Below are 27,625 nucleotides of genomic sequence, written 5' to 3'. Positions count from 1 at the left end.
CATTTTCCAAGTCAGCAAACCTGTTCCTCAGCTCATCTGTTCAAATCCCCTTTAAAACTCAGTAGTAGTTTCTGCCAGCATCTCCCAACCTTAGATCTTTTCTTCCATCAGCTCTATCATGCAGCACTTCAGACAAACAAAGCACCTATCAAGTACCTGCTCCAGGATAATGTACATCCCACAGCTTCCACATCCAGTCATCTTCATTGTCTCTTCCATTCCTTGGATCACTACCACTGCTACCTCTATGGCTGTCATAGCCTTCCTGCCTAAAGTCCTGTCAACGAGAAGAAAAGCACATGCACGTACGCAAGCCTTCCCCCCCTTCCAATCTCTCACCTCAGACTCCCCCATTTTCAGCACTGTTTGCTAGCTCCTGTGTGCTGCGCCCAAGATTGAGATATTCCCTTTTCTCCGTGCCATTGTGCTATTGATTTATAAGATCTGACCAGATGTCTTGTCTCAGTGCTGAACCATGCACTAACTTAAAAATGAAAAGTTTTTCTAATTGTTGGACTATACGATTATTGAGTCATAGAAACTTTTTTCCTAGTTTTTTTTTAATGTGACAGTGATGCAGTTTAAAATGATTTTCAGTTATTTAAATAATAATTCCAGAAGGTCACATTTTGTCCTGAAACAGGTTTTATGATGAAAGCTGCATTACTGAAGGGTTAGAATATAACACCATTACTCATGGATTACAAACTACAAGATAAACATTGTTGAGTGGAAGGGGTGATATATATTTTCCTGGGTGTTATCTGTAGCACCAACAGTCTGATACTGTGAGTGTTTTCATCTGCACCCTTTACTTTACACATGCTAAATTAAAATAGCTTTAGGAAAATACTCACCAATGTACTATACAGTGCTATTCCCCATATCTGTTACTAGTTATATCACCTCTTTTCATGACCAATTCCCAGAGTCTACAGACCATGAGTCCTTAGGGGCATGAGACACAGGCAATCACATTAGCTGTTCCTCCACAAAAATGCTACCTAGAAACCTACCCTATGGATGTGCTGGAGAGAGAGAAGAAGGGTGGGGGTGGGGTTGGAAGAGACTCCCATTTCTCTTCTCAGTACATTGTAATGTACAAACTTGATCTGTTTTACAGCTGAGTGGGACATCTATGTTTCACTTTGGGAAACTTTGCTGTATAATCTAGACTAATCCAGAATCTTGTGAATTGTTCCTGACTTTTTTTGAAAGAGACCTTTTCTTTTTTCCAGAGATTTTTCTATCAATATGATATTTCAGTTTGCAAACTTTACATCTCCAGCTTACGTTTCACAAAGTGCTGCTAATTCCACTCCTAAAGAAAAGCTAATGTGTCAGGAAAGAGGGAAGTAAACAGCCAGCACTCTTGCCCTCCAAGCAAAAACAGCCTTTAGGAGAAGAAAGTAAATATCTCTCCCACCTTGTCACTCTTAGGACATGCAACTGTAGACTGTTCCTGTGTCAAGGTAGCTGTGCTTTTGTGGTGGCAGCTCTCTTCAAAGCCAGGCTGGCTATGCTCCCCAGGCTGTAGTTATCGTCAAAGCTCCTATGGCAGCTTGACTCTGGTCACCATAGCTCCATTTCCAGCTACTTCCCCATACAGTTGAGACCCCTCAAGCATGGCTGGGGCAGCATTTCCACATGTTTTCAAAGCTGCTATTCAGACGAGAATGGTTTAAATGTCAGTTGATACCAAATGGGCACCACTGTACTGAATTAGTGAAAAACGGCTTGGTGTATGGAAAAGATGTTCCATTAGCGTGAGGTACTGCCCTGAAGTGTGACTTGAAAAGTGTCATCGTGGGGTTACCGTGTTATTGTGTCTCAGTGATCTCCTTATAACCACTTCACTTTACACCATAAAGAGGATGGATTTACTAACTACCAGCTCAGCAAACTTGAGACTATGTCTACACTACTGCAGGATCGACGCTGCTGCGATCGATGCACTAGAGGTCGATTTAGCAGGTCTAGTGAAGACCCACTAAATCAATGGCAGAGTATTCACTGGTGGACTCCAGTATTCCTACAGGAAAGAGAGGAGTAAAGTAAGTTGATGGGAGAGCATCTCCGGTCGACCCAGTGCAGTGTAAACACCTCAGTAAATCGACCTAAGCTATGTTGACTACAGCTGTGTTACTCACATAGCGTAATTTAGGTCAATTTACCGCGATAGTGTAGACATAGCCTCAGCTTGGGATCTGACAGTCAAATTGTGCTTTTGGTTCATTACCACCAGTAATAAAGATCCTGCAGGTCAAATCCCATCCTCAGTGACACGATCTGTGTAAGTGTGATGTCTTCATTGGGCATTGTCATGGCAATTTAACAATTCTGCTGATAGATGTGCAAGGTCAAACAGAATCCAGCCCATTCTCCCATAGCTATGGTGTTCCTGTAGGATGTAAAAAGGACCAAAGCTATGTGATGGTACTAAAGCAAGGAGATGGGTCTCTGAATAGATCATAGTGGGGGAGCAGATCTGTTGAGAAGTCATTTTTTAGTCACTGTTGTCATCCAGATCCATATAATCCATCCTAGAATAATCTTTTGGATTATCCATTACATTTTTGGTTTTCTGTGACACAGACATATATCAGATAATGCAGTGGCTGGCTCAAAAGACCACTGATGTATTTTCAGATAAGAATTCCCATTGAGTTTAGTTTTGTCTTGAAACCAGAACAAAGCACTTTGAATGAGAAAAAAGAATGCTTACAAAACTGGCTGTGCTTGAAGAGGGCAGCATCTGGTTTGAGTGAGTGAGTGCTTGCCTTGGTTATTTGCTCAAATGCAAGGGTGATGGAATTAATTTAGACTCCCTCTTCAAGCACCTTGTTTGATCTTTTTCCTAGGAAAATAAAAATGAATGATGGAACTGGATCCCGGCCATTTTCTGTTTGATTTTTTTTTTCATGTTAATCAAGTGGTTGCACTTCCTTTTTCTATTCAATAGCCCAGAAACAGCATAGATAATAGATTCCTCACCTTTGCCATCGTTACACTAAAGAAACATTGTAAGAAGTTGTTCTGTGAAACTTCATTAAATTACTTCCCTAGAGAGATTTTTATGTGAAAAGCTATTTCTTGTGTTTTTAGGGGCTGGGAATACAAATTGCAAAGTCGCAATTGTGATGGCCAAAAATAAAAATCTTTCTGCATCCAGGTAAGAATTAAATGGTTATGGAGACATTTGTTCAGGATCCAAGCAAAGACATTCAAAGAAAAAATCCATTTATTGAACCAGCCATTGCTCAAAACACCTTTACATGGAACAATTTTAATTGCATTGGTCAGTTACAGTTGAGTATGGTTTAGAAATGGAACCTTAGGCCATGTACGTACCCTCAGAAATCTAACTGACCAAACTTCAGAATTTCTCAGATAAAGAGTCCAAGTCATAAGGTACTCTTGAACTGTGTGGATTGGATCAAGGACAACATATGGCCTTAATGTCTTTAGTTCTCCCTTCAGCCTTTTGAAAATGTTTCCTTTAAAATCAACGTAATGAATACTCACTTTTTAAAACTAAAGCCTACCACCAGACCTGGTTTACATTTTTAATTCATTTAATTGTGTTATTGAAGCATAACTAGAGGATGGAATGGTTCTGTGTATATTAATAAAGGCAAAACTATACACAGTTTGTCAGATAAGAAGAACTTAGTGCAAGAATAAAATCAAAAGGGTTGAATCCTGCTCCTACTGAAGTTAATGCCAAAACTCCCATTAACTTAAATGGGGCAAGATCAAGATGCCAGGATACATGGAAAAGTTAATTGAATCACAGGGTTTAACAGTTCATTCATACCACAAGTTCTGAAAGCAGGGACCTTAGTATTTCCTCAGTCTTCTCAACCCAACTATCCCTGACATAATGTATTGTAGTTACATGTACATCAAGCACAGAGAAAAAGATGAAGGCATCTATTTTGATGCTTACTATAGAACCTTAGGCTAACACTCAGGGCGCACACCTTCTATCTGGCACCCTTCTCTGAGTGTTGGAACCCGATGTCCAGCTGCGCAGCCCCCTTGGGCACAGCATTTTACCTTCATTTCTCCCCCTTGCTCCCCATTCCTAAACACATCTCTCTCCTACATCTCCACCCACATGTGTAGCACAGGAGAGTACAGATCATACAAACCTTTTTAAAAGTTGCACTTAATAAAAAAATCTAAAATAGCTATTGAGATTTCTCCTAACTGTTCCTTTTATCTTGATCAGGTACAGACAGCACAGTATGATCATAGTTCCACTGGACATACCAGGCTTGAAACTTATAAGGCCCCTTTCCGTGTTTGGCTACCTGGGTAAGGATGAAATCGTAATTATCAGCCATGTTTGCATTTGTATTAGCCTACTCGGGATCTCAGGAGTAATAATTATACTATAAACATAAAGTACTAAAGACAGTCTTCGAATGCATATCTAATAGGAACAGCAGTACTGAGCACCTGTAATTTGTGAGTGAATATTGGCTAGAACCAATTTTATACACGGATATTTTGTTTTTTCTTTGTGTGATTAGATCAGCCCCACGGTGGACATTTTGAAATACATTTTAATGAAGTGCGAGTACCTGCTTCCAATTTAATACTAGGTGAGCTTCACTGGTAACTGTTCTTTGAAAGTCACTGCAATGACACTAACAAAGTAATTGTGTCCTTTTAAAATCTGATGAAAGCTGTGATGAATAACCTTACTATGTAAGGAATATGCCATTAAGCTTTTGTTCTTCCTTTATATGTTTAGCTGCCTCTTGGAGAGAGAATTTCATTCTTGACAGTAGTGTCAACAGGGGTGAAATTGGGGCAGCACACAGTCCCTTAGCGGTACTTTTCTGCCTCAAAACATCTCTTACTAGTCTGCAGCATCTGAGTTGTCTCCTCTTCATAGCAGAAGAGGAGACAAATTGTGCTTAATCTGTTTCCAACCTATTGACCTTCTGCTCAGCCAGGAAAAGGGTTCAAAGTGTTATCTTTTTTCCCCCTTCTCCAATAACCTAACATTGCAGAATACTCTTAGTTTTTATCTTTTTGGTTTTTAAGTAGATATGGTTGCTGTACCAGCAGTGCCAGAATTCCTCCTGCACTGTGGCAGGCCAAAGCAAAGGCTATGGAATTCTTATCCAAGAACAAACAAACCTCTTAGAAGTTTCCTTCCTTCCTAATTCCTTCTGAATACAGCCCAGGCCTCTCAACAGACAGGTCTGCCTCAAAGTCTTTCAAAACAGAATTCTGATGTAGCCTATGGCCATGCTATCCTGAACAAGCCTGATCTTGTCAGAATTCTGCATAGGCAACAATAGTTATTACTTGCCCCCTCTTGTAGGAGGAACGTTTTGACCTCTCTGACTCACACCAAGTCACATCTGGGGAGAATCTAGGATTTATATAGCTTCTTCGCCCACCATGTAAGTGCTTTGCTGAATCAGAGTTTTATTGAATCACCCTTGGAACTGATCTTTCAGTTGGACATTCATCACTTATGCCCTGGGAACCACAAATTAAAAAACCTCAACTCCCATAAAAGTTGATAAAAATGTAAGAAATAATTAGGTAATTCAAACCCAGCTGGAAACCAGAATAATAACCCCTTAGGCACAAATAGTATTGACAGAACCTGAAGAGAGAGTGGGAGTTGCTGTGTGTTGCTTTGTGTGAATACGTATAGGTATTAAACAATTAAAATGGCTACAGTGCTGCAAAATAATCTTTGTAAAGAAGCTCCTCTCTAGGGTAGCATCAGACAATGCCTGCAGTATGGCCACTGATTTTCTTCAGAGCAGAGGTGCGCAGTTATTTGAAGCATTGAAATGAGTTCCATGTGGCCATTTTGTTTCCCACCTCTCTCTGTTTTTGTTTCCCACCACACAGGTGAAGGAAGGGGTTTTGAGATCGCTCAAGGTCGGCTTGGGCCAGGCCGTATTCACCACTGCATGAGATCCATAGGTACAGCTGAATCTGCGCTACAGATAATGTGTGAGCGTGCAGCTCAGAGGGTGACCTTTGGGAAGAAACTGTACCATCATGTAAGCACACTACCTCTTTGCCTAGTTTGCTATGAATACCCCTTTGCTTAGCTCATGTGGAAGCCTGGGATTCTAACAGCCACAGTAACAATCACTCTAGAAAAGGCTGAGATGTCAGACAGCATTTACCCGTAACCACCAATTCCCATCAACTCTGGAGATGCTGTAGGTTCAATATCTGTCTCAGATAGGAAAGAAAATATTAAGGTTGGGAGAGTCTCAGTTTTGATTGTGCCAAGATCTGCAGTCTAAGTGAATTCCTATAGTTGTTTTCCTAACAAGTACTAAAGCCCTATTCACTGTATTTAAATACACATTTTGTAGCAGAGTTTTGGCTGGTTTTCTCTGATCATCATGGACCAGGACTCCAGAGGCAGGGCACATCTGCAAACCCTGGACGTGTTTTCGTGGACACAAATTTGCATTCACCGTTATTGGGCACTTAGATGTCTAGCTTTGACTTGTGGGCTCAGTCATTGTCTGGGCACTGTGTGATCATAGCTAGAAAATAACATTGATTTGCACTGGCAAAAATAAAGTTAAGGCCAGACATTCCTTCCTGACAGCTTGGCCTGTTTTGCTATGTCTGTAAATTGATGTGCTGAAGACTTGCTTTGGTTGGCAGACATCAAGTATTTCTGGGTCTCAGCCAAGCAGACACAAATGTTTGTTTGTCTTTTTTCCACAAAGTGAAGGCTTGGAAAGAAGGAAGTGATTGCAGCAGATTCTGGAAAATGGTTATACAGAACTGATATAATTAGAAATAGCTGCGTAAGTGTCTTAGCACATCACACGGAACAATTAAGCACAAAACCAAAGTACTACCATTAGCATGTCCAACAGTGGAATCACCAAGTGCACACATTGTCAGAGCCCCTTTCAAATAAACAAACAAAGTTAGGCTTTGTCTCCAGTGGCAAGTGACGACAGTGTGAACAGCGCTTTGGTGTCAGGAGCGCTCTCCTGCCAGCCACACTAACATAGGCTTAGAAACATAGCCCTAGAAACAAGATTGTGGGGTAAAATTATTGAGCCAGATCCTCAGCTACATTGACTTACGCTAACTGAGGCTCTGGCCTGCTGTGTTCACAGAAGTGCAAAATGGAATTTTTATCATTTGTGAATGGCCCAGAGGCTGTTCCCTCTGAAGGGCAGCCTCATCCTGGAAAGACAGCATAGAAGGGCTGTTATCAAGGTCTTAAATTACTGCAAACAAGCTGAGCTTGTGCAATTGACTATAGTGGGATTAGTAATACATTGGCAAAAATAGTAAAGGGCAAATGCACTAAGAACCACAGCACAACTGTTTCCCTAGGTTGTGAAGCCCCTCATTCCCCCATAGATTTGAACATTTGAGATAACTAATTGAACTTAGTCCCTGACACTTTTTTTTTTTTTTTGCATGTCATGGAAGGACTTTGCAGGAAGGTGGGTTTGAACAGGTAGTAATGGCAATGAGAGGAGGTGCAAGTAGAGCAGAAGTAGGCAACACTACCAGAGCATGAGGGGAGTGGAGAGTCTGAGTAGCAAGCAGGCAGGTGCACAGAGCCAGCGCAATGGGAAGAGCCTAACAAGTGAGGATGGGCAGTTGGGTGATTCTTTTTTTTAGATTCTAGTGTGAGAGCAGAACTACAAAAGTAGTAAAGAATCCTGTGGCACCTTATAGACTCACAGACGTATTAGAGCATGAGCTTTCGTGGGTGGCATCTGTCGAAGTGGGTTGTCACCCACGAAAGCTCATGCTCCAAAACGTCTGTGAGTCTATAAGGTGCCATAGGACTCTTTGCTGCTTTTACAGATCCAGACTAACACGGCTACCCCTCTGATACTTGAAGCAGAACCACAGCAACTCTGAGGCTGAATATTGCCCATCACATCCACGAAGACACACTGCTGTCTCTCTGGCCACTTAGGCCTCGGGCTCAAGGGGTCGGTAGTTGGATAAGAAAAGCTTTTATTAGTTGACTGTGTGTCTGGTTAGTTTTAATTGATGGTCCTCTCACGTGTAGAAGAAGTGGGCTGATTTTCAGAAGCGCTGAGTACACATGATCAGCCCACTTCTATCCAGGAGACTTATTTAAACATCCAGCATTGAAACCTTTGCAAGTGTATAGCTGAGAGGGAAAGGGCTGTTCTGAAAACCCAGATGATGATGTTCTGTTTCATGCCCCCAGTTTTCTCTTTATGTCTCTACAGGAGGTTGTTGCCCATTGGATTGCTGAAAGCCGCATCGCTATTGAGCAGGCCCGATTGCTTACACTGAAAGCAGCCAGCAGCATTGATACCAAGGGCAGTGCACAAGCAAGGAAAGAGGTAAACAGGCTTGGACTGGGTTTTTTTGGTCATTGAGGGAAAAAATTAAAGTAATAAAGGGCCCACTTTCAGGATTTGCTCCTATCTTAATAGAGCTGATGGAAATGTTTTGACAAACCCCAGCCTGTTTATGGAAGAGAACACTTCCACAGAAAATTCCATTTTCCATTTATTTTTTAACAAGATATTTTTTCCAGTTGTCAAAAAAAAAAAAAAAAAAAAAAAAAGGGCAAACTCACTGTGTTTTAAAAAATAGAACTTGGGTGGGGTTTTTTTTTTTGTTAATTTCCTGGCACCTCCTTGCCCTTTTCCAATCAGTTCTGCTTAATAGATTTACCCCAGTGAATCCAGCAAAAAAATACCAGGGCAAATTCTGAAATCCAAGAGTCACTACATTGTCTTAAATCTGTGCTCTCTTGCCCCTCCTGTGCAAAAGCTTGATATTTTTGATCACTGCTGTTTATTAGCCACTTAGAACAGGTTAAAGATGCCCAGTCATTGATTGGATACTGGTAATCTTTTACCTGATATTTATTTATGTTCCAGGTGAAATCATTACTTGTTATTCTAAGCCTAAAGGTATAAATGGGGTGGAGTGCATTTGGATGGACTAGAGGATAGGTACAGAACCTTACTCTCTCAGGCCACAATCCTGCATGGTGCGAAATATCCTACATTTCTTTGGGAGCTAGCACCTTGCAACAATTATTTGAATATAGCCCAAATTTGATTTGATATAGTCCAAGTGTCCCCATCACAGAACAAAGCCGTTGACCGTCTTTGAGAGACCAAGAATTGTTGTGTGTCCAAAGACTGAATAACCTTTTGTAGCCACTGAGGTCATTCCTGAAGGTCAGGGTAAAGTAACATTAAAGGTGGAATGGTAGCTTGCAATCCAAAGTCCCTGAGTTGTGGCAAATGCACAGCTTGTTACAATCCAGCTCTTGGAACTGGGCCTGTGGAAAAAACAGGACCAGAGCTGTGCGAAATTCCTATTTCCTGCACCCCTTATGGTGGAAAACTCCTACATTCAGGTTTGTTTGTTTTGTTAAAATGCAGATAGCTATGATCAAGGTGGTTGCACCCAGAGCTGTCCTTAAAGTGGTGGACTATGCAATCCAAGTTTGTGGAGGAGCTGGAGTTTCTCAGGATTTTCCTTTGGCTCGTATGTGAGTAGGAGGGATATCTATCCCATGTTTCTAAAACACTAGCAGTATTTCCCCTTTCTTGTCAAACTGGTTAAAAGGCTCTGCATTTCAGGTGGGATTGAGCCAAATTCTGCTGGGACTGGAGCTGGGCAGTTTCTTTTTGGCAAGTAATTTGATTTAAAAAAAAAATGCAATTTCAGCTGACCCAAAACTGAATTTTTATCAAGTTTGTCAGATAGTCTTGACCACTCCAAAATATTCTAAATGGTTTAGTAATATCAAAATTACATGTTTCTAACCCAATGTCAAAATTTTGTTTCAACCTCAGGCATTTTCAAAAAAGCAAATGACTAGATTTTTAAAGTTTGAGGAGTAGGGGAGATGGCCAGATCCCTGATCATCTCGAGCCCAGGGGTTAGGACAGTCTCATGGGGTATCAGACACCCAGGTTTAATTCTTCTCTCTGTCTGCTGAGGGATTTGAACTTTAGTCTCACATTGCAGCAGGGTGGCCTAGCCACAGGGCTCTGGGTCATTCTCAATCAGACCTGTGGAAGATGTTTTACTTTTAAACAATTAGTATTAGAACAGGGACTTGAATTTAGGGCTCTCATCTAGGATATGGGAGACCCCAGTTCAAGTCCCTACTTTAGTGACTGTTTATAAATAAGTGAAAGAGCTTCAACAGGAGAGACAAAATGACCCAGAGCCCAGTGGCTAAGACACACTGCTGCTCTTTTGATTTTTACAAACTTAAATCATTTTGGATCAAACTGAAAATGGATATATATATATATATATATATATATATATAGGCTCTAGCCTTGCTGTACTCTTACACCTCCATTGAAGGCAGTGGGGCTGCATCTGAGAGCAGAATTTTATCTCCTCTACTCAAAGGCATTATGCCACTTCAGAGTAGAGAGGTGATATACAAAATAAACTTGTATTCAGTGAAGATCAGAAGGGACTATTGTGATCTACTTGGATTGCCTGCATAACATACACTGTGGAATTTCACCCAGTGATTCTTGTATTGATCTCAATAACCTGGGGTTGAACTAGTGTGTCTTCTGATGACTCAGTGATGGAGAATCTACATTTTACACTGAATATTTTTCTAAAACCAACTCCAGCTAATCTGTCATATGAGGGAGGCTCAGTCCAGAAGAGGAGCTTTGAAGAGAGTGAGAGATTTAACTTTTAAGGGAGAAAGGATGAATAGATCAATCTGAGCAGAATCTGCCCTAGAGCTGGAGTAAAGTTTACTTCCAAAGCTGGGTCTTCAGGCTTAGTTCAGAGTGCTTGTGCCAACCTTATTTAAAGACTTACTTACCCTTTGTCTCAGCAGTAAAGCACCTTATGGTTGACAAAAATATCCCTTATACCTGCTGCACGTGTGATCTCAGCAGCAAAGCAGAGGTTTGAAAGATAGTTGTTGTGGATCCTGAAGCTTGTCAGTACCAGGTTCTGTTATCAGAGCACCAAGTCACAGTTTAGAGGCCAGCAATAGCTGCTAAAGCAGCTAGACCATGCCCTAGCAGTGATGGACCCATGCCACTGCAAGACATGGGCACAGGCTACTCCTGTTTCAGTATCAATAGTACTTCTCATATAGCTGGCTTAGATTTGTCAGTTTGCTCTCATCTATGGACCAAAATAAAGTTCTGATTTCAGAGGTCCACAAGCCCTACTGCTGGCAATAGCTCTATCGTTTGAGAATAGACCAGTGCAATGGAATGAGGATTCCTGGTTCACATCCCAGCTTTCCCTGTGATCTTGGGCAAGGCACTTTGTTTCCACTCCCACCTTCTTAATAATACAGCTCTTGCTTCAAGCCCTGTTTGTATAATACCCATCACCATGAGAGGGAGCCTAGTCCCACTGGGTCCTCCAGGTAGTACTGTAATAAACAATGCATTTCCAGAGTTAGAAGTGAGACTTCAGTATAGTTCTCCCCCTCTAGTGGCCAGACGTGAGGTTGCATGGCCAGCGTATGCTGTACTCTGCACTGCAATTTGGGGGGCCTATCCCTGCTGGCTTCCACTAAGGGGCTGTTTAACTACAGCGTAAGATGCTGGAGGGTCCCAGAGCACGGGCTGCAGCCCAAGTCTGAACAGCTACACTTCAGTCAAATAGTCCCTTAGCCTGAGTCCAAGTCAGCTGACAGGGGCCAGCCTACAGTGGCTAATGGCAGTGTACATACATGCTTTCATCTTGGTGCTGGTCATTTTAAAGATGCTGGTTCTATCCCCTTAAAGGTCACTACTCTCCCCCCCCCCATCCCCCAAACACCACAGCATCTACTGCTTGCGGTGAAAGGACAGATTCAGAGGCGGTAGCAGACAAGTCTATAGATGACCTGCATGGGGACTGAAAACAGCAGCAAGCATGGTTACAGTTAATACCCAAGGGAACTGTAGCAGTTTGGGTGTAGTGAAAAGAAAATGGTACTTAGTCATAAAAGGATAAATGGCTCTATTCCCTCACATAACACCAGTTAACTTGTTGGGGGAGAGATAGCTCAGTGGTTTGAGCATTGGCCTGCTAAACCCAGGGTTGTGAGTTCAATCCCTGAGGAGGCCATTTGGGGGCTTGGCCCTGCTTTTGAGCACAGGGTTGAACTAGAGCTGAGGTCCCTTTCAACCTTGATATTCTAACTTCAGGGCTATGTATATCTGAATTCTCTAAACAGGCTGCTTACATTACAGTAAAAACTGACTCATCTGGCAGTGCAAATAGGATAGGCCCTTCCAGCAGATGTGGAAAGGCTTGCTTCTTAAATCAGTTTGATGCTGGCTTTTCCAAGTGCTCCAATCCTGTAAATCAGGGGTCAGCAACCTTTCAGAAGTGGTGGGCCAAGAGTTTATTTATTCACTGTAATTTAATGTTTTGCATGCTAGTAATACATTAATGTTTTTAGGTGGTCTGTCTATAAGCCTAATATATAATTGAACAATTTTGTATGTAAGTTTTTTAAATGGTCTAAGAAGCTTCATTTAAAATTAAAATGCAGAGCCCCCTGGGTTGGTGGCAAAGACCCAGGTAGTGAGAGTGCCACTGAAAATCAGCTCGTGTGCTGCCTTCGGCACACGCGCCATACATTTCATACCCCTGCTGTAAATGCATAAAAAAAGCTCCTGGCTTCATGCATTGGGTTCCTAGCTGAATTTAGTCTTGAGGAAAAATTTCCATTTTGGATTGACTCCTGTCTCCTCTAGGCTAGCGCTACTCATTAAGAGTGGCTCCTTCCCCATAACCAGTTCTGTTCAGTCAAACAGTTCTACCAACACAAGTTTCCTTATTTCATGTATGAAGGAAGCAGCCTACTTTAGGTTTTTACTGAGAAGACGGGTAACTATAAAAAAACCTTGGGTTGCATTCTTTGTTGTGACATTACCAAGCCACACTATTAAGTGCTGGCACTGGAGGCTCTAGAATCCACACTAATTTCAGCACAACTTCTTATAGGTTTGCCTTTATTCGGACCCTCCGAATAGCTGATGGGCCTGATGAAGTTCACCTCTCAGCAATTGCAAAACTCGAACTACGGGACCAAGCCAAGCAACTGACCTCAAAAATGTAAAAATTTAGTCTAATTGTACAAGAGCATTACTTGTTTTATAAGGAACACCTCTGAATGATTTAGAGGGAGGGGCAACACTGAGGGTATTTGAACTAGAATTATCTATATTTTTAATATTTACCAAAATGTTAATTTTCTACATTCTTCACTGATAAGTTTAATAGTTTAAGGGTAACTTGAATTTGTTTTTGCTTAGACAAATAAGCTGTTAAATAACATTTTTCCAGTTAATCTTCCAGCTAGTGACCTGAAAGGTTGCTTTATCAAGCCCTTAGTTGTTCTTGTCACTGATGTTCTCTCAATCAAAGCCTCTGTGAAGCTGTCTGTAGAATGTTATGTTTGTGGGGCACTGCATCCAGCTAAAGCTTGCAGTTTACTGTTTAAGATTTAAAGTGTCACTAAGGCATTGAATAAGTCTGAATAAAAGATTTCTCCCCCAACAGTCCAATGCTGCTTCTTTGCTAAACGATCAACAGTGTTTAGGGAGACTCCATTTCTTCTAGATCTTTCCTAAAAGGCAAAAATCTTAGATAAGGGTTGCTTGTACCACAAGCCAAAAATGCCTTAAATTTATCAAACGATCCAGCCCACCACTGACAAGTAATAACTATCTATACCTTGTGTAAAGTCAAGTCTGCAGGAGTTGGGGGAGGAGGGGGAAATTAAGGAAACAAGAGAAAGCTCTCAGATTCTAGCCGGTTCTAAAGAAACACTTCCTGCAGCTCTTCAGCAGTGTAGTGGCAGACAGGCATCATATTGAATACTGATTTTACTACACATCATCACTTATTAACATATCAAGTTTTAGACAGAACTATTAGAGCAGCAAAGAGTCCTGTGGCACCTTATAGACTAACAGACGTATTGGAGCATGAGTTTCTGTGGGTGAATATCCACTTCGGATGCAAGTGTTGCAGGCCACACAAACTCAGACCAGAATGTGGGTATTTATTCAGCAAAGCCTCCATTGCTGCTACTCATGCTATTAAGTGTACATTGCTATTTATACTCTGCTAGCTTGATGAGTCTACACACAGGCAGAGGGATCATACCCAAGCTTGTAGTGTAGAGGTAGCCATCCCCTATGCCATTGGCATGTGTCTTCAGTAGACCAGATTGTGATCTCAGCAAAATCATACCAACTGAATATTAAAGGACAGATTCTTTCCTCACATGCATACATTTACGGACAAAGGTAAAATTTCATCCATTTGTTAGTTATGGCCATAATAATGACTTTACCCAGCTGAATTTAATGAATATGAAAGGTCAATGTTAACATTGCTAATAACTGAGGTTATGCATAGTGTTTAGCTGCATATTAGACTGCATCTCCACAGCTCCAGGCTGGGCTGACCCAGTACTTTTTTGTATACTTAAAAGATCAGAGAGGCAATATAATTTTGACTTGTGTTTATCTGAGTTGCTCTAATAGCCACCTGCTTAATATTTTCTGGACTCTTTCCTTGGAGATTGGCTGATTATTGCATTCTACCAGCATGCACTAGAAATCTGTTCTGTTAAATACCAGAAATGGAAGAATATGGTCAGTTTTTACACCTCTACCTGCATTTATAAAAGTTAGGAGTATGTTACTATCTGAGTTTACACATTACTCTGGAATTTTCTCTAGCTTTAGTGTCCAGGGTATAGGACTTTCTCCTTTGTCAGACATTTGCTAGGTGATAAAATACTTAGAATACACAAATTTCTTCATTACATTTTTCCATCACTCAAGAACACCCCTCTCTTGCTGGCTGCTCTAGAATTCTAACCACTTCCAAGAACAAACAAACATTCCACTAAGAGAACAGCTTCGTCTCAGTAACAAGGCTCTCAATTCCCTTTATTTTTAAAATTTTATGTACATATGAGTGATCTGTATAATGTACATTCAATATAGAAAGCTTTTATATACTGGATAATGTATAGAACATTTCACAATTACACTAGGTTCTTACATACCAGGTTGACTTTTTTTTTTTTTTTTTTTTTTACTTTTTTTTGCTGAAGTGTTTTCAATTTGGTAAAGCCAGTTATACATACAAGTGTCTAATGCGGTTTGATCTCAGGAAGATAACGTTAATGATTACGGATATCAGTGAACCGGTGCAGGGACAAACCTCTAGTAAGTCATGTTCAATGAGAATGATCGTCAGGACTTGGAGCAGAGGAGGAAAATGCCCTGTTAGTCGGGATGCGGGGGGTGGTCAAGTGACTTAGCCCAATTCTTCTAGACTGTAGTTCAACTCCAGTCATGCTAATTCATAAAATATAAAAGCTAGGAAAAAGTTGTTTGATTCACAGTCTTGTAAACAAATAGAAAGGAACACAATGTGCTTACGTACAACAAGAAAAAAATTCTTGTGTACCCATTTGGGCTGATCCTTAGAGTGCTTTCTTATGTTATAATGTGACAGACCCACTGACTTTTTTCCCTAAAAAAAATATATTCATAGAAAAAGGAACAACACTGTCAGGAAACAATTGGAAAGGCAGTAGGAGTTCATTTCAAAGCATCAGACGGAGGAAAGTGCTGTTCCTCGTCACTGGCCAATCTGCCTTTAAAAAAGTCTTTCATGGGTATTTCAAATCCATTAGCTGGTATCTCCCAATTCATTGTCTACAGGGGGTGGTACACTGGGCATTACAGAGGATGTCGTTCCTGCAGTAAGGTAGCCAGCAACTCCAGGCCCTGGTGGGGTGGGGGGTGGGGGGGAGAAGAGAAAAGAGAAAAATATTGATAATTAATTTTAATATAATCAAATGGCTGTTCTGTATACTTATTATTCAGAAATCACTCGTTAAAATTGTCATCTTTGAAAATACTGAGAGACACAGTTTGATTGACCTTATAGTTTTGTTAACCTTAATAAGGAGACCATCTGTTTTATGGCTTTTATTTAAGACTTGCCATTAGGAATTGAGGCTAAATATCATTTATAGCTGTAGTATGAGAACTAGGAAATTCCTAGGATTTGTGCTTAAGGAAACAGAGGTGCCCAGGGTTTGGGGTGGCATGTTCATATATTTGAGAGTCTGCAGTTTAATAAATCTAATGTGCTGAGTACCACTAGACAACAAGGAACCAACCAAAAAACCCTGAAAAAATCAATTCCAGAGAAATGGAAGAGAAGCTGACACAATAAAGTGATCAAATGATAACTAGTATTCAGATATTTTATAACCTGGGATTGGCAACCTTTCAGCAGTGATGTGCCAAGTCTCTATTTATTCACTCTAATTTAAGGTTTCATGTACCAGGGATACATTTCAATGTTTTTAGAAGTCTATATTATATAACTAAACTATTGTTGTATGTAAAAGTAAATAAGGTTTTTAAAATGTTCAAGAAGCTTCATTTAAAATTAAAATGCAGATCTCATCAGTTTAGTGCAGGTGGTTCTTAGCCTGGCGTGCGCGAACATGCGAGATTTTTTTTTTTTAAAAAGGTAAATCATCAAACACAAATTAAGCACAGGCACATAAGTACAACTACTTTGTTAATACATACATAAAGTTGATGAAACATATATTTAATGATTATTGTAATATACAAAAAGTTTTTAAGCTAACTAGCTTAATTTTTTATAAGGGCTGCAGAGCGCTGGGACCAGGCCAGGAGCAGAACCCTGGGCTGGCTGCTGGTACCCCAGGCCAGCAGGAGAGCTGAGCAGGGCTGGAGGCCTGGACCCTGGCTGGCAGGGGTCAGGCAGCTGGAACCCCAGACAGGCAGGAGACATGCAAGGATCCATAGGGCTTTTTCAAAACAAAAAAATCCTACAGAACCCCATTGTTTTAGAAGTTATATGGCTTTGTTACCCTCTATTCAGGGAGTTAGAACTTGTCACACTTAAATCATCAATGAATGTATCCATTTAATTTCCCATCACCTACATAAATATTGAAATCTAAAGTTCTATTGTGGAAATGTAATAATGTTTCCTTACAGCACACAGACAGCCATGCTGTTTTACATTTCAGAAGAAAAAGGCAAACGTGTGCCATGAGGAAACCAAAAAGCACAACACCTTCCAAGTTTATGAAGAGCCATGAAAAAAACACTTGGCCATGAAGAAAAGTTAAATTTTTGGCAACCTGCTACTTAGGGATTTCTGAATAAAGCTTAACTCCATGACTGTATATATGCAAGGTATACGTGTTTCACAAACCAAATGGTAGAGATATACCTTAGCCTATTGGCACAAAGGAGTGGACTGGACTCAATCATGTGAGAACCCTAACAGATTCAACATACTAATCCAATTCACCTGTTCCGCAAATCTTTTCCCCTGAAAGAATATCCCAATAAATTCCTTCAGGAATGGTTTAGTCTACATGTTTACATCATCATTCAGCAAAGTATCTTCTAGGAGGAGCAAGTTCCAAAAGAGCAATATTTTAAAAAGACTACACACTTGCTTCTATTGTACAGCATGCATCTAAAAGAGCATATACGTCAGTTACCAGGAATGCAGTGAATGGAACATGCATTTAGCAAAATGATATCTACCTGCATTAGAGAGCTACACAGAAGTTAGCAAGCTGCCTGGCAGAGCACATCTAAAGCCCACTTCTGAGGTGAAGGGGACTGCTACCAGTTAGAAGGGAAGGAGAAGAGACACCTGAGAGAAAGAGAAATAAGCAAGGGAAGTTGTAAGGGAAGGGCAGACAGCAAAGCAGTTTGAAGCAAAGAGGGCAGAATACAGTCAGCCCCAGTCTACCCTACAGATTTACATGACTGTAACCATGTCACTCAGAGGTCCAGAAAATCCACACCTGTGAGCAACGCAGTTAATCCAACCAAGCTCCCAGTGTAGACAGTGCTATTCCAACGAGAGGGTTTCTCCTGTCGACATAGCTACTGTCTCTTGGGGTACGTCTACACTACGGGATTATTCCGATTTTACATAAACCGGTTTGTAAAACATTGTATAAAGTTGAGTGCACGTGGCCACACTAAGCACATTAATTCGGCGATGTGCGTCCACGTACTGAGGCTAGCATCGATTTCTGGAGCGTTGCACTGTGGGTAGTATCCCGTAGCTATCCCATAGTTCCCGCAGTCTCCTTCGCCCATTGGAATTCTGGGTTGAGATCCCAATGCACGATGGTGCAAAAATAATGTCGCGAGTGATTCTGTGTAGATGTTGTCACTCATTCCTTCCTCCGTGAAAGCAACAGCAGACAATCATTTCGCACCCTTTTTCCCTGGATTGCCCTGGCAGATGCCATAGCATGGCAACCATGGAGCCCATTTTGCCTTTTGTCACTGTCACCATATGTGTACTGGATGCTGCTGACAGAGGCAGTACTGCAGCGCTACACAGCAGCATTCATTTGCCTTTGCAAGATAGCAGAGACGGTTATCAGTCGTTCTGTACCGTCTGCTGCTGTCATGGGTGCTCCTGGCTGAGGTCAGCCGGGGGCGCAAAGACAAAAATGGGAATAACCCCCCGGGTCATTCCCTCCTTTATGTTGTACCTAAAAATAGAGTCAGTCCTGCCTAGAATATGGGGCAAGTGTGCTAGAGAACCAGTGTACCAGAGAGCACAGCCGCTCCGTGTCAGATCCCGCAGAAATGATGAGCTGCATGCCACTCTAGGGGGTGTCCCTGCAACAACCTCACCCGTTGCTTCCCTGCTCCCCCCCAACCCTCCTGGGCTACCATGGCAGTGTCCCCCCATTTGTGTTAAGTTATAAAGAATGCAGGAATAAGAAACACTGACTTGTTAGAGAGATAAAATGAGGGGGAAGAAGCCTCCAGCTGCTATGATAGTCCAGGCAATTCAGAATCTTTTCTTTAGACATGAAAGGAGGGGGCTGATGGAGCTCAGCCCCCAGTTGCTATGATGAAGACGGTTACCAGCCATTCTGTACCATCTACTGGGAATGACCGGGAGTCATTCCTATTTTTACCCAGGCGCCCCGGCCGACCTCACCTGAGGCCAGCCAGGAGCACTCACAGGCTGATGATGACGATGGATAGTAGTCATATTGTACCGTCTGCCACCAGGGAGGGGAGGGTAGAGGAGAGGGTGCTGCTGTTCAGTGCCCCAGCACCGCGTCTACCAGCAGCATGCAACAGACATAGGGTGACACTGAAAAAAGTCAAAAAATGATTTTTTTTCCTCTTTTCTTTCATGGGGGGGAAGGGAGGGGGGTAAATTGACGAGCTATACCCTGAACCACCCCGGACAATGTGTTTGACCCTACAGGCATTTGGAGCTCAGCCAATAATGCAAATGCTTTTCGGAACTGCGGGGACTGTGGGATAGCTGGAGTCCTCAGTATCCTCTCTCTCCCTCCCTCCATGAGCGTCCATTTGATTCTTTGGCTTTCCGTTACGCTTGTCATGCAGCACTATGCTGAGTCCCTGCTGTGGCCTCTGTCTGGAGATTTTTTCAAATGCTTTGGCATTTCGCCTTCTGGAATGGAGCTCTGATAGAACAGATCTGCCTCCCCATATAGTGATCAGATCCAGTATCTCCCGTACGGTCCATGCTGGAGCTCTTTTTGGATTTGGGACTGCATCGCCACCCGTGCTGATCAGAGCTTCAGGCTGGGCAAACAGGAAATGAACTTCAAAAGTTCACGGGGCTTTTCCTGTCTACCTGGCCAGTGCGTCTGAGTTCAGATTGCTGTCCAGAGCGGTCACAATGGTGCACTGTGGGATACTGCCCAGAGGCCACTACCATTGATTTGCGGCCACACTAACCCTAATCGATATGGTAATACCGATTTCAGCGCTACTCCTCTTGTCGGGGAGGAGTACAGAAACCAGTTTTAAGAGCCCTTTATATCGATATAAAGGGCCTCGTTTTGCGGACGGGTGCAGCGTTAAATCGGTTTAAATGCGTAGTGTAGACCAGGCCTTGGAGAGGTGGAGTATCTACACCAATGCGAGAAGCTCTCTCGTGTGAGCATAGGTAGCATCTTCACAAAGTGCTACAGCAATCTAAGTGTAGACAAGTGCCGAGTATAGAGAAATGCTCAGTTTACAGTTGGATCATCATTTCTGCAGAGTCTTCCCTCCTATGATCAGTAAGCACTTTACAAGCATAAGGAATTTAGCCTCATCCCTGTCATTTAAGAATAGCCCAATGCAATGAACATAGGCATAGAGAGGTTACTTGTCCAGAAAGTCTTGTAATTAAGAATATAAATGGTGTGTCCCTCCCTCCCACCCCCGAAAGAGCTGAAGCACATAAAATACTGTAGGACTCTACTCAGCAAAAATTAGCAAAAGAGCAACGAATCCATTAGCAGGAAGTCTACCAATGCATGGAACGAACCACAGTGGCTCTGAAGTCTTGCTGGGAACCGAAAGAAAGCAGAGACTATTTACCAAAAGAAATGGAGTAGGAAACAGCTAGACCAGAAGTGGGCAAACTACAGCCCGCGGGACCGTCCTGTCTGGCCCCTGAGCTCCTGGCTCACCTCCAGTCCCCCTCCCCCGCCGTTCCTCCTCCCCCTGCAGCCTCAGCTCACTGCGCTGCTGGCACAATGCTCTGGGCAGTGGCAGAATGAGCTCCTCGTGCAGCGCAGGTGCTGAGCTGGGGCTTGACCCAGTGCCCTGTGCTGCGCAGCACAGCTGCCTGTTCTGGTGCAGCTGCACCGCCAGCCACCGGTGCTCAGGTAGCGTGGTCAGGGGTGTGGATAGGGGCCGGGGCAGTCAGAGGGTGGGAAACGGGGGGGGGGGGGGTTTGAATGGGAACAGGGGTCCCGGGGGGGGGCAGTCAAGAAGGAGAGGAGGGGTTGGATGAGGCAGCGAGGGAGGATAGTGTGGGGGGGGGGTCTGGGGCGGTCAGGGAGAAGGAGAGGTTGGATGGGGCAGCAAGGGGTGGTTGGATGGGGCAGGGGTCTGGGGTGGGAGCAACAGGAAGGAGGGGGGGGTCGGATGGGGTAGGGAGTCCAGGGGCTGGAAGGGGGACAGAGAGCAGAAGGGGTGGATGGGGCAGGGGTCCCTGGGGGAGGGGCATTAGGAAGTGAGAAGCGGAGGGGCCTCTCCATACAATTTCAGAAACCTGATGCGGCCCTCAGGCCAAAGTAAGTTTGCCCACCCCTGAGCTAGACAGAGACAGTCTTGAACATACTGTGTGACTAAGAAGTGCTTTGCCCTTTTCATGTAGGGCAAAACCAACTACGAATTAGTGTTCTGTTCAAATCATGGTCTACTCCTACAGCCCAACAAACGCTATGAATCTGCTCCTAGGCCAGTGGCTCTCAAACCTTTTGCACTGGTGACCCCTTTCACATAGCAAGCCTCTGAGTGCAATCCCCTTTATAAATTAAGAACACTTTTAAATATATTTAACACTATTATAAATGCTGGAGGCAAAGCTGGGTCTGGGATGGAGGTTGACAGCTCGTGATCCCCCATGTAATAACCTCGTGATCCCCTGAGGGGTCCTGACCCCCAGTTTCAGAACCTGTCCTAGGCCGTAACATTCTTAACCTCAATTAGCCAAAAGGGCTTAGTGAGATTTATCTGGAAATATGATCAGAAATAGAGACTTTCCTTTCTACGCATTTGTCTTAATGTATGAATAATCTAGTCAGTATTATTTCACAAGTGAGGGTTGATGACAACATGCACATAGAGAGAAAGTGACTAACTCTGTGCTTATTTGGGGAGAAGCATGCAAGTTCCCTGGACTGTGAGGCAAAGCTTAGTTGTACTTGACTTAAGGAGAAAAGGCTTAATGAAAGTCCTTCAAAATCAGAAGTCTTAAAAATTAAAATCCCACATCAACCTTTTGGCCTTTCCCTCAGATTTGAATAATTTATTTTAGTGGAGAAATTTCATGACAATGTTCTAGGTTGCTTTTATCAGCAATCAAAGAGAAGTGAAGAAACCTGTTACAGCTTATTGACAGTTTGTAGGTTATGTAGAAATGTTAAACATCATCAACTAAAACTGAACTAACTCATTGCTTGTTAAATAAAATAAGTTTAGCTTTGGACTCCATGAAGGATACCACAGTATAATACAGTATGCCTTATCAAAATGAAAAATCTAGCCATGCAAGTTTCTCGAAGTTTGAGCTCTTCCTACCACAAATTTACAGGTCTCAGAATACAAGTATGCTGCTTCAGTATAATTTTGAACTTTCATGAATCAATAAATTAGTCAAATATTTGCACAGTGTGAACAAGTAACATGGTCTTGGTAAATCCAAATCACAAAAAGGCTAAATTTGCTTTTGAACAAAAATGATGCCATTTGAAAAATGGTGAATAGAACCGACACACTAGAAGTGATGAAGCCATAATGAACTATGCTTTTAGGCACTTATGAGAACTTTGCCTGTGAGATATTTAAGTACAACAGCCAGCAGGAGCTGGAACAACTTTAGCTGTATCACCACAGAGCACTGTGAGGACTATTTGCTATTGGTAGGAAAATCTGCAAGTATAAGAAGTCTTACACAGCCCAATACACTTATTTTTAAACACTAAAAACCGCCGTAACTGATTCCTCAGAAATATATGTTCAGGTATGTACCAGCCTTGGGCTACAACCACCACCACCAGATAGCCTACCCATGTCAGCAGAAGAGATCAAACTATAAAATTAAAAACAACAGTACTTCATGATGGCAGCAAAACTTTGGAGGATAAATAGAGACTGTACCCACCACACCATTAAACAATGAGTCAAGTATCTCAGCTCTATTCAGGCATATTTCAAGGTTCATTTGAAACAGTAGCAGTGAAGTGAAGGTTACAACTCTAATCTGAAATAAGTGTTGCTGACCTGTGAGGTATCCTACTGTTTGTGTCTCAGAAATGAACAAGTCATGTTTCTGATCTTTGAAGGCACTCCACACAGATGAATGAGACAGGATTTCATTTACCTATAACAATAAGAGCTGGTAAGTGTCTACATTTAATAACTGCTTACAATAACTCGATAGAAACATTCCACTCTTTACTAATGATGGTAAGGTCAGTTTTTAGAAATTGACTAGATCTATAAAAATGAACACTTAAGTATCCAAATAGGCATACACAATCCTAAACCCAAACCACAAATATTACACAGGGTAAACAGTTGGTCACTGTTCAGGTGGGGGTTGAATATACAAGCATTGATATCCCAAGAAGATTTAGTGCTATTGAACAGCTTGAATTTCTCCCTAGTGCTTCTCTTCCCTCACCCATTCACCTGGGTCAACAGGGAGAGCAGAAGCAATGGTAGCTCCTGCCTCAAATGCCAGATAGCCCGAGAAGCAGAACTGTTGCCTTGCGGCAGAATCATGATGTCAACCTGGATAGTACTTGACAGTCCTGAATGAGGATGGAAGAAAGGAGCCCAGGACTAACTGAACCAGAGGGACGTATGAACAAGATTCTGATTTTAGTATTGCTGTGGGAGCGAGAACGTACACACCATCTCAACTGGTCAGAGGAATCTGTGTTACTTGGACAATTTATTTTTTGGGTCTCAACTCTAAAGCATTCTCTGTGCAGAGGAATTTAAGAATCCAAAAAGTTTTCAAGCTGCAGTTCTCCAGATACTCACTGCAGTACAGGCTCCAAGAACACCTGTGCATCAGTCTTGCCTATCTACTTTCAGACGTCAGCAGCCTTCACTGGCACTCTAGGCCTCTCAGACGCTATTTCTATAGTTTGTCCAGTGGCCTACAAATCTCATCCTCTTCTCCTGCTCTTCCCTTCATAGGACGATATTGACTGACTGACTCATTAAAAGCTGTGCATCTGGAATACTCTGCCACTTAACATTGACCACTAGTTGACACAGCTTAAGCACTTCAATAAAGGTTAGGCTGGGAGACATGCTCTCAGGTGTACTGGCTCAAAAGTGTCTCTCTGTATATAATGATTAAGCTTCCTGAAGCCCAGCAATTCAGAACATTGTTAGCATGACCAGACAGAAAGTGATAAAAATGGGACATGGGGTGGGGGTAACAGGAGCCTATATAAGAAAAAGCCCCTCAAATCAGGACTGTCCCTATAAAGTTGGGACATCTGGTCACCCTATTGTTAATAAGTACTTACCTGTTCTCCATACTGTAGGCTGCGAGTCATAGACTTCAAGGTTTTAACTATCTGAGCCTTTGTGGCAGATGGGCTTTCCAAATTTTCTAGACCAACACCTTCAAGCAATTTTAGGAGATACGGAACCAAATCTGCTTTCAAAGCCTACAAAACAAAATTATTTAAGATACTTAATAGAATGGACTCTGAGAACATTTTAAATTGAATGGACTTTTACTAGTGTTTGATTGCTCACTTTACTCTGCTTTCGAACAGTTGCTGCACTAAAGTTGTTTTTTTTTTTGTTTTTTGTTTTTTTGAAACAGGATCTCTTTTGAAGATCCACAATACTCTGAACTGCTCTATTACACCTACTTCTGAAAACAGGTCAGTACACGTATGCAAACAGCTACGCTCATGCTGCTGTAGATAAGATAAAAATGCCAGGAAAAAAAGAAAATGCAATGATGTTAATTCAACTCAGAAGACACTAAGCTACTCAATGACAATTATGAAGTGAGTTGGCAGTTCTGCTTCTGGTCCACATCCTTGAAGCAAGCCCTATGGACACCTTTTTTTTCCTACTGTCTCAGAAGAAAAAAGTTAGAGAATGCAAGTCATGAGCTACTCGCTCACGTTAGAAGCTTTATGATAAAGTCTAAGTATGTTGTCCAAAGGTATGGGGAAGCCTGTTCTGCAGTTCTGAGCTATGGATGAGGGACTTCAGATTCTAGCTTTATCAAACCTGGACTTTTAATAGTACTAGACCGACAATGGGAAAATAGACAAGTTAATAGGTAAGACAGAAGTGTGCACCAGCTAGCACTCTAAAGTAGTCAGAAATCACAGGACACAGTTCTTGCACACCTCCTGAACTAATACACACTTGAGTGTGAGAAGTACTTATACCATTTCTTTAGAACAGGTTGCTTACTTGGGCTACTAAATCATTCTGCTCCTTTTGAAACATTCGATTAAGTGCTTCACAGGCTAGACCAATCGTATCCGATCGCTTTTTCATTCCATTCATCAAAGGGCCAATGGTCTCAAGTGATGCCATTGCTCGAACACAAAGCTGTATGTAGAGAAGGAAAAGCATTTGTACTGTATTGATTGTATTTTTAATCTAAAATTCAAATCATGAGTACTATTGTAACGTCTACATCTACTGCGATGGTAAACTGCAGATATCTGACTGTCACCTTCATATTTTCCTGTTTCACAATAGTAGCAGCAGGCCCCAACTGTTGCAGCAGATGTTTGCTGGTTGCTTTTATCCATAAGGATGAATTAAAACTACTTACTAACCAATCAACCGCAGTAATACAGTGAACACAGAAGAAAAACCCACCTATTGTTAGAAGCTATGTGGGCTTAGTTTTAAGAATGTGGGGGTGAAATATCCACGTAGGTAACCAATATGGCTATTAAGAGAGTTCTCTGAAGATTTATTCACCACAAAAGTAATTAAGAACCTGTCTAGAGGTCGTGGTAAAGTGCTTCAACATGTTGTGCTCCAATTACCTCGTGCAGACCTTGCTGGCACACTCCAAAGGTACCTGGCTTGCATTAAACACTACATTACCACATAGTAGGTACATTTTAGAGTGTGCCAGCCAGGTCTAAGTGTGGCAGTTAGAGTGCTCTACAAATCACACCCCTCTAGAGTGCTTTGTTGGGCCAGGTAAACAAGCCCTAAGTTGGTATGAACGTACACGCCATAACACTTAGTGTATACAAACCATCTGAAAGAAAATTGTAAATGTGGTACCTCATTATCAGACAGTGTATGTATGACACGAACAGCACTTTTAGGAATAGCATTGTTCTTGTGATTTAGAGCCTGGAGAATCTTGGGGAGATGACCAAGTGGTGGGACTTGATCTGCTAGCTGAGGCTGAGTGCTGAAGAGGCACACAGTTGCCGTTGTTACAGTTTCTAATGTTTCCCCCTGTGAACGCATACAAATTATTAAATATTAATTTTCCAGATCAAAATTAGCTATAACATTAAAGAAACCCAGTGCAAGTACTTGCTGTTTTAGATCTATGGAAAGTCAGAAGTTACGAAGTATTACAGATACGGATTGATTTCTACACTGATTTAAAGCCAGTAAGTTTTGGGGGGAGGAGGCGAGAAGAATGCATCTTTATTAACAAAAAACACGTTTGCATTAACTCATTGAATACCTGGCTTCATTTAAATAACTAGAATGAGTAGAGTAGAAGTAACTGAGCCAGGATGGACTTCAGCCTACCTGAGTTCCTCCAGACAGTGTCCAGGGAATTATTAAAAAAGTCAAATTTGATGCCACTGAACCACTGACTTCCCTCAGAGTTTCAAGCACAATTAATGATTTTGCTCATCCTGTGAATAAGCTAAAAATGGATTCTTCTTTTTACACTGAGCTGAGTGCTGGGGGAGGCAACCTTGCTCAGCAGTAATGTAACTGGGTCAACAGAAGTATGGGAGGCCAGTGGCACAAACTGTCCGTCCATTTCTAACCCGCTCTTAAAATGTGGCAGTTTATGTTGGCAAGTGCTTCTTTTCCTGTAATTTTTTGTACTGTTAGATTGAGCAAGACAGGTACAGTTTTCCTCCAAGCAAGCCATGAGTTACAGAATGTTTGAGGAACTCTCTCGGATTTGCATTCCCCTAGTCAATACCCTGAGTTAAAACTCCAATAGGACTTAAAAGGAGCAATCAAAAGACAGGGACTCTTGATTTAAGAAATTCAAATTCTAAATTGTTTGCTTATCTGGTATTTTTAAAACACTTCATCATATCTAAGTGCTTTTGCACAAAAATCAGAAAAGATTTAAAGCTATTTCTATGTTGGAAAGGAAACTGCCACCACCACTGCAAGCAGAAATACAAGCAGCAAGACAGAAGCAAAGTTAACCAAACACTAATTAGCATCTTACATTATTGCTTGGAAACTTGCCCAACTTTGCCCTTACTATATGTTGAACACAATTTTAAAAGCAGAGCTATAAAGGTTTCTTACATGGGGGTTATTTTTCTCCAGCAGTTCAGTGAATTTTTCCAACAGTGCAATAAGAAATTCTCTAGGTTTTCGTAGAACCCAGGCTGGCTGGTCAATAAAGATTCTTAAGAAGACTCCCCCTACAGAAAGTTCACCTTCTGCTTCACCATACACCACAGCAAAGTCTTCAGGCAGCTATATAAAATTGGAGAGGAACAGAAATTACCATATAACTCAGCAACAAGTCATCCCTCTCATCAGTAAAACCTTGCAACCAATTACAGCCATGATTTCACTAAAGTTTTTTCATTAAAGGAGATTCGCATAATACCAGCTTTCTGTTCCCTAAAACATATCCAACACGGAATTGTTCAGCAAAGTTAGCAGTACTGTAATTTCTTTACAGTAACTTACTGTAGAAACAGTAGGTACCTGATTCTTTCCTAACAAGATCCTGAACTTGGAAGTACTGTATGGTGAGTGGGCATTTTCAAGTAAATCCGTGGGTTCAGCTAGTTGCAGCGAATGCAAATATACTAGTGATGGAC

The 27,625-nt window shown here is 41.9% G+C and overlaps 2 protein-coding genes across 6 annotated transcripts in view; one reads left to right on the top strand and one right to left on the bottom strand.

Annotated features, from left to right (window-relative positions):
* Positions 1-13,527, top strand: part of ACAD11 (acyl-CoA dehydrogenase family member 11) — a 59,556-nt gene extending 46,029 nt beyond the window's left edge. Inside the window, exons 12-19 of one of the 3 annotated variants that reach the window (XM_050937968.1) lie at positions 3,106-3,172; positions 4,235-4,320; positions 4,539-4,610; positions 5,887-6,041; positions 8,238-8,354; positions 9,414-9,523; positions 9,601-9,665; positions 12,973-13,092. In XM_050937968.1, the coding sequence (XP_050793925.1) occupies positions 3,106-3,172; positions 4,235-4,320; positions 4,539-4,610; positions 5,887-6,041; positions 8,238-8,354; positions 9,414-9,523; positions 9,601-9,665; positions 12,973-13,001 (701 nt within the window). In that variant the 3' untranslated portion in view covers positions 13,002-13,092. Of the gene's footprint in view, positions 1-3,105; positions 3,173-4,234; positions 4,321-4,538; positions 4,611-5,886; positions 6,042-8,237; positions 8,355-9,413; positions 9,524-9,600; positions 9,666-12,972 lie in introns of all 3 variants that reach the window. The other 2 variants (XM_050937967.1, XM_050937969.1) reach the window with 2 other exon arrangements.
* Positions 13,528-14,906: 1,379 nt separating this feature from the next.
* Positions 14,907-27,625, bottom strand: part of DNAJC13 (DnaJ heat shock protein family (Hsp40) member C13) — a 105,611-nt gene continuing 92,892 nt past the window's right edge. For 2 of the 3 annotated variants that reach the window (XM_050937866.1, XM_050937868.1), the window contains 6 exons: positions 27,099-27,272; positions 25,863-26,042; positions 25,026-25,166; positions 24,113-24,256; positions 22,848-22,947; positions 14,907-15,782 (listed from right to left, as the gene is read on the bottom strand). In XM_050937866.1, the coding sequence (XP_050793823.1) occupies positions 15,685-15,782; positions 22,848-22,947; positions 24,113-24,256; positions 25,026-25,166; positions 25,863-26,042; positions 27,099-27,272 (837 nt within the window). In that variant the 3' untranslated portion in view covers positions 14,907-15,684. Of the gene's footprint in view, positions 15,783-17,600; positions 17,713-22,847; positions 22,948-24,112; positions 24,257-25,025; positions 25,167-25,862; positions 26,043-27,098; positions 27,273-27,625 lie in introns of all 3 variants that reach the window. The other variant, XM_050937869.1, reaches the window with a different exon arrangement.

This window comes from Gopherus flavomarginatus, chromosome 2 (assembly GCF_025201925.1).
Source record: "Gopherus flavomarginatus isolate rGopFla2 chromosome 2, rGopFla2.mat.asm, whole genome shotgun sequence".
Taxonomy (NCBI): domain Eukaryota; kingdom Metazoa; phylum Chordata; order Testudines; family Testudinidae; genus Gopherus; species Gopherus flavomarginatus.
The sequence above is the reverse complement of the archived record's forward strand: the minus strand, read 5'-3'. Positions and strand labels throughout refer to the sequence as shown.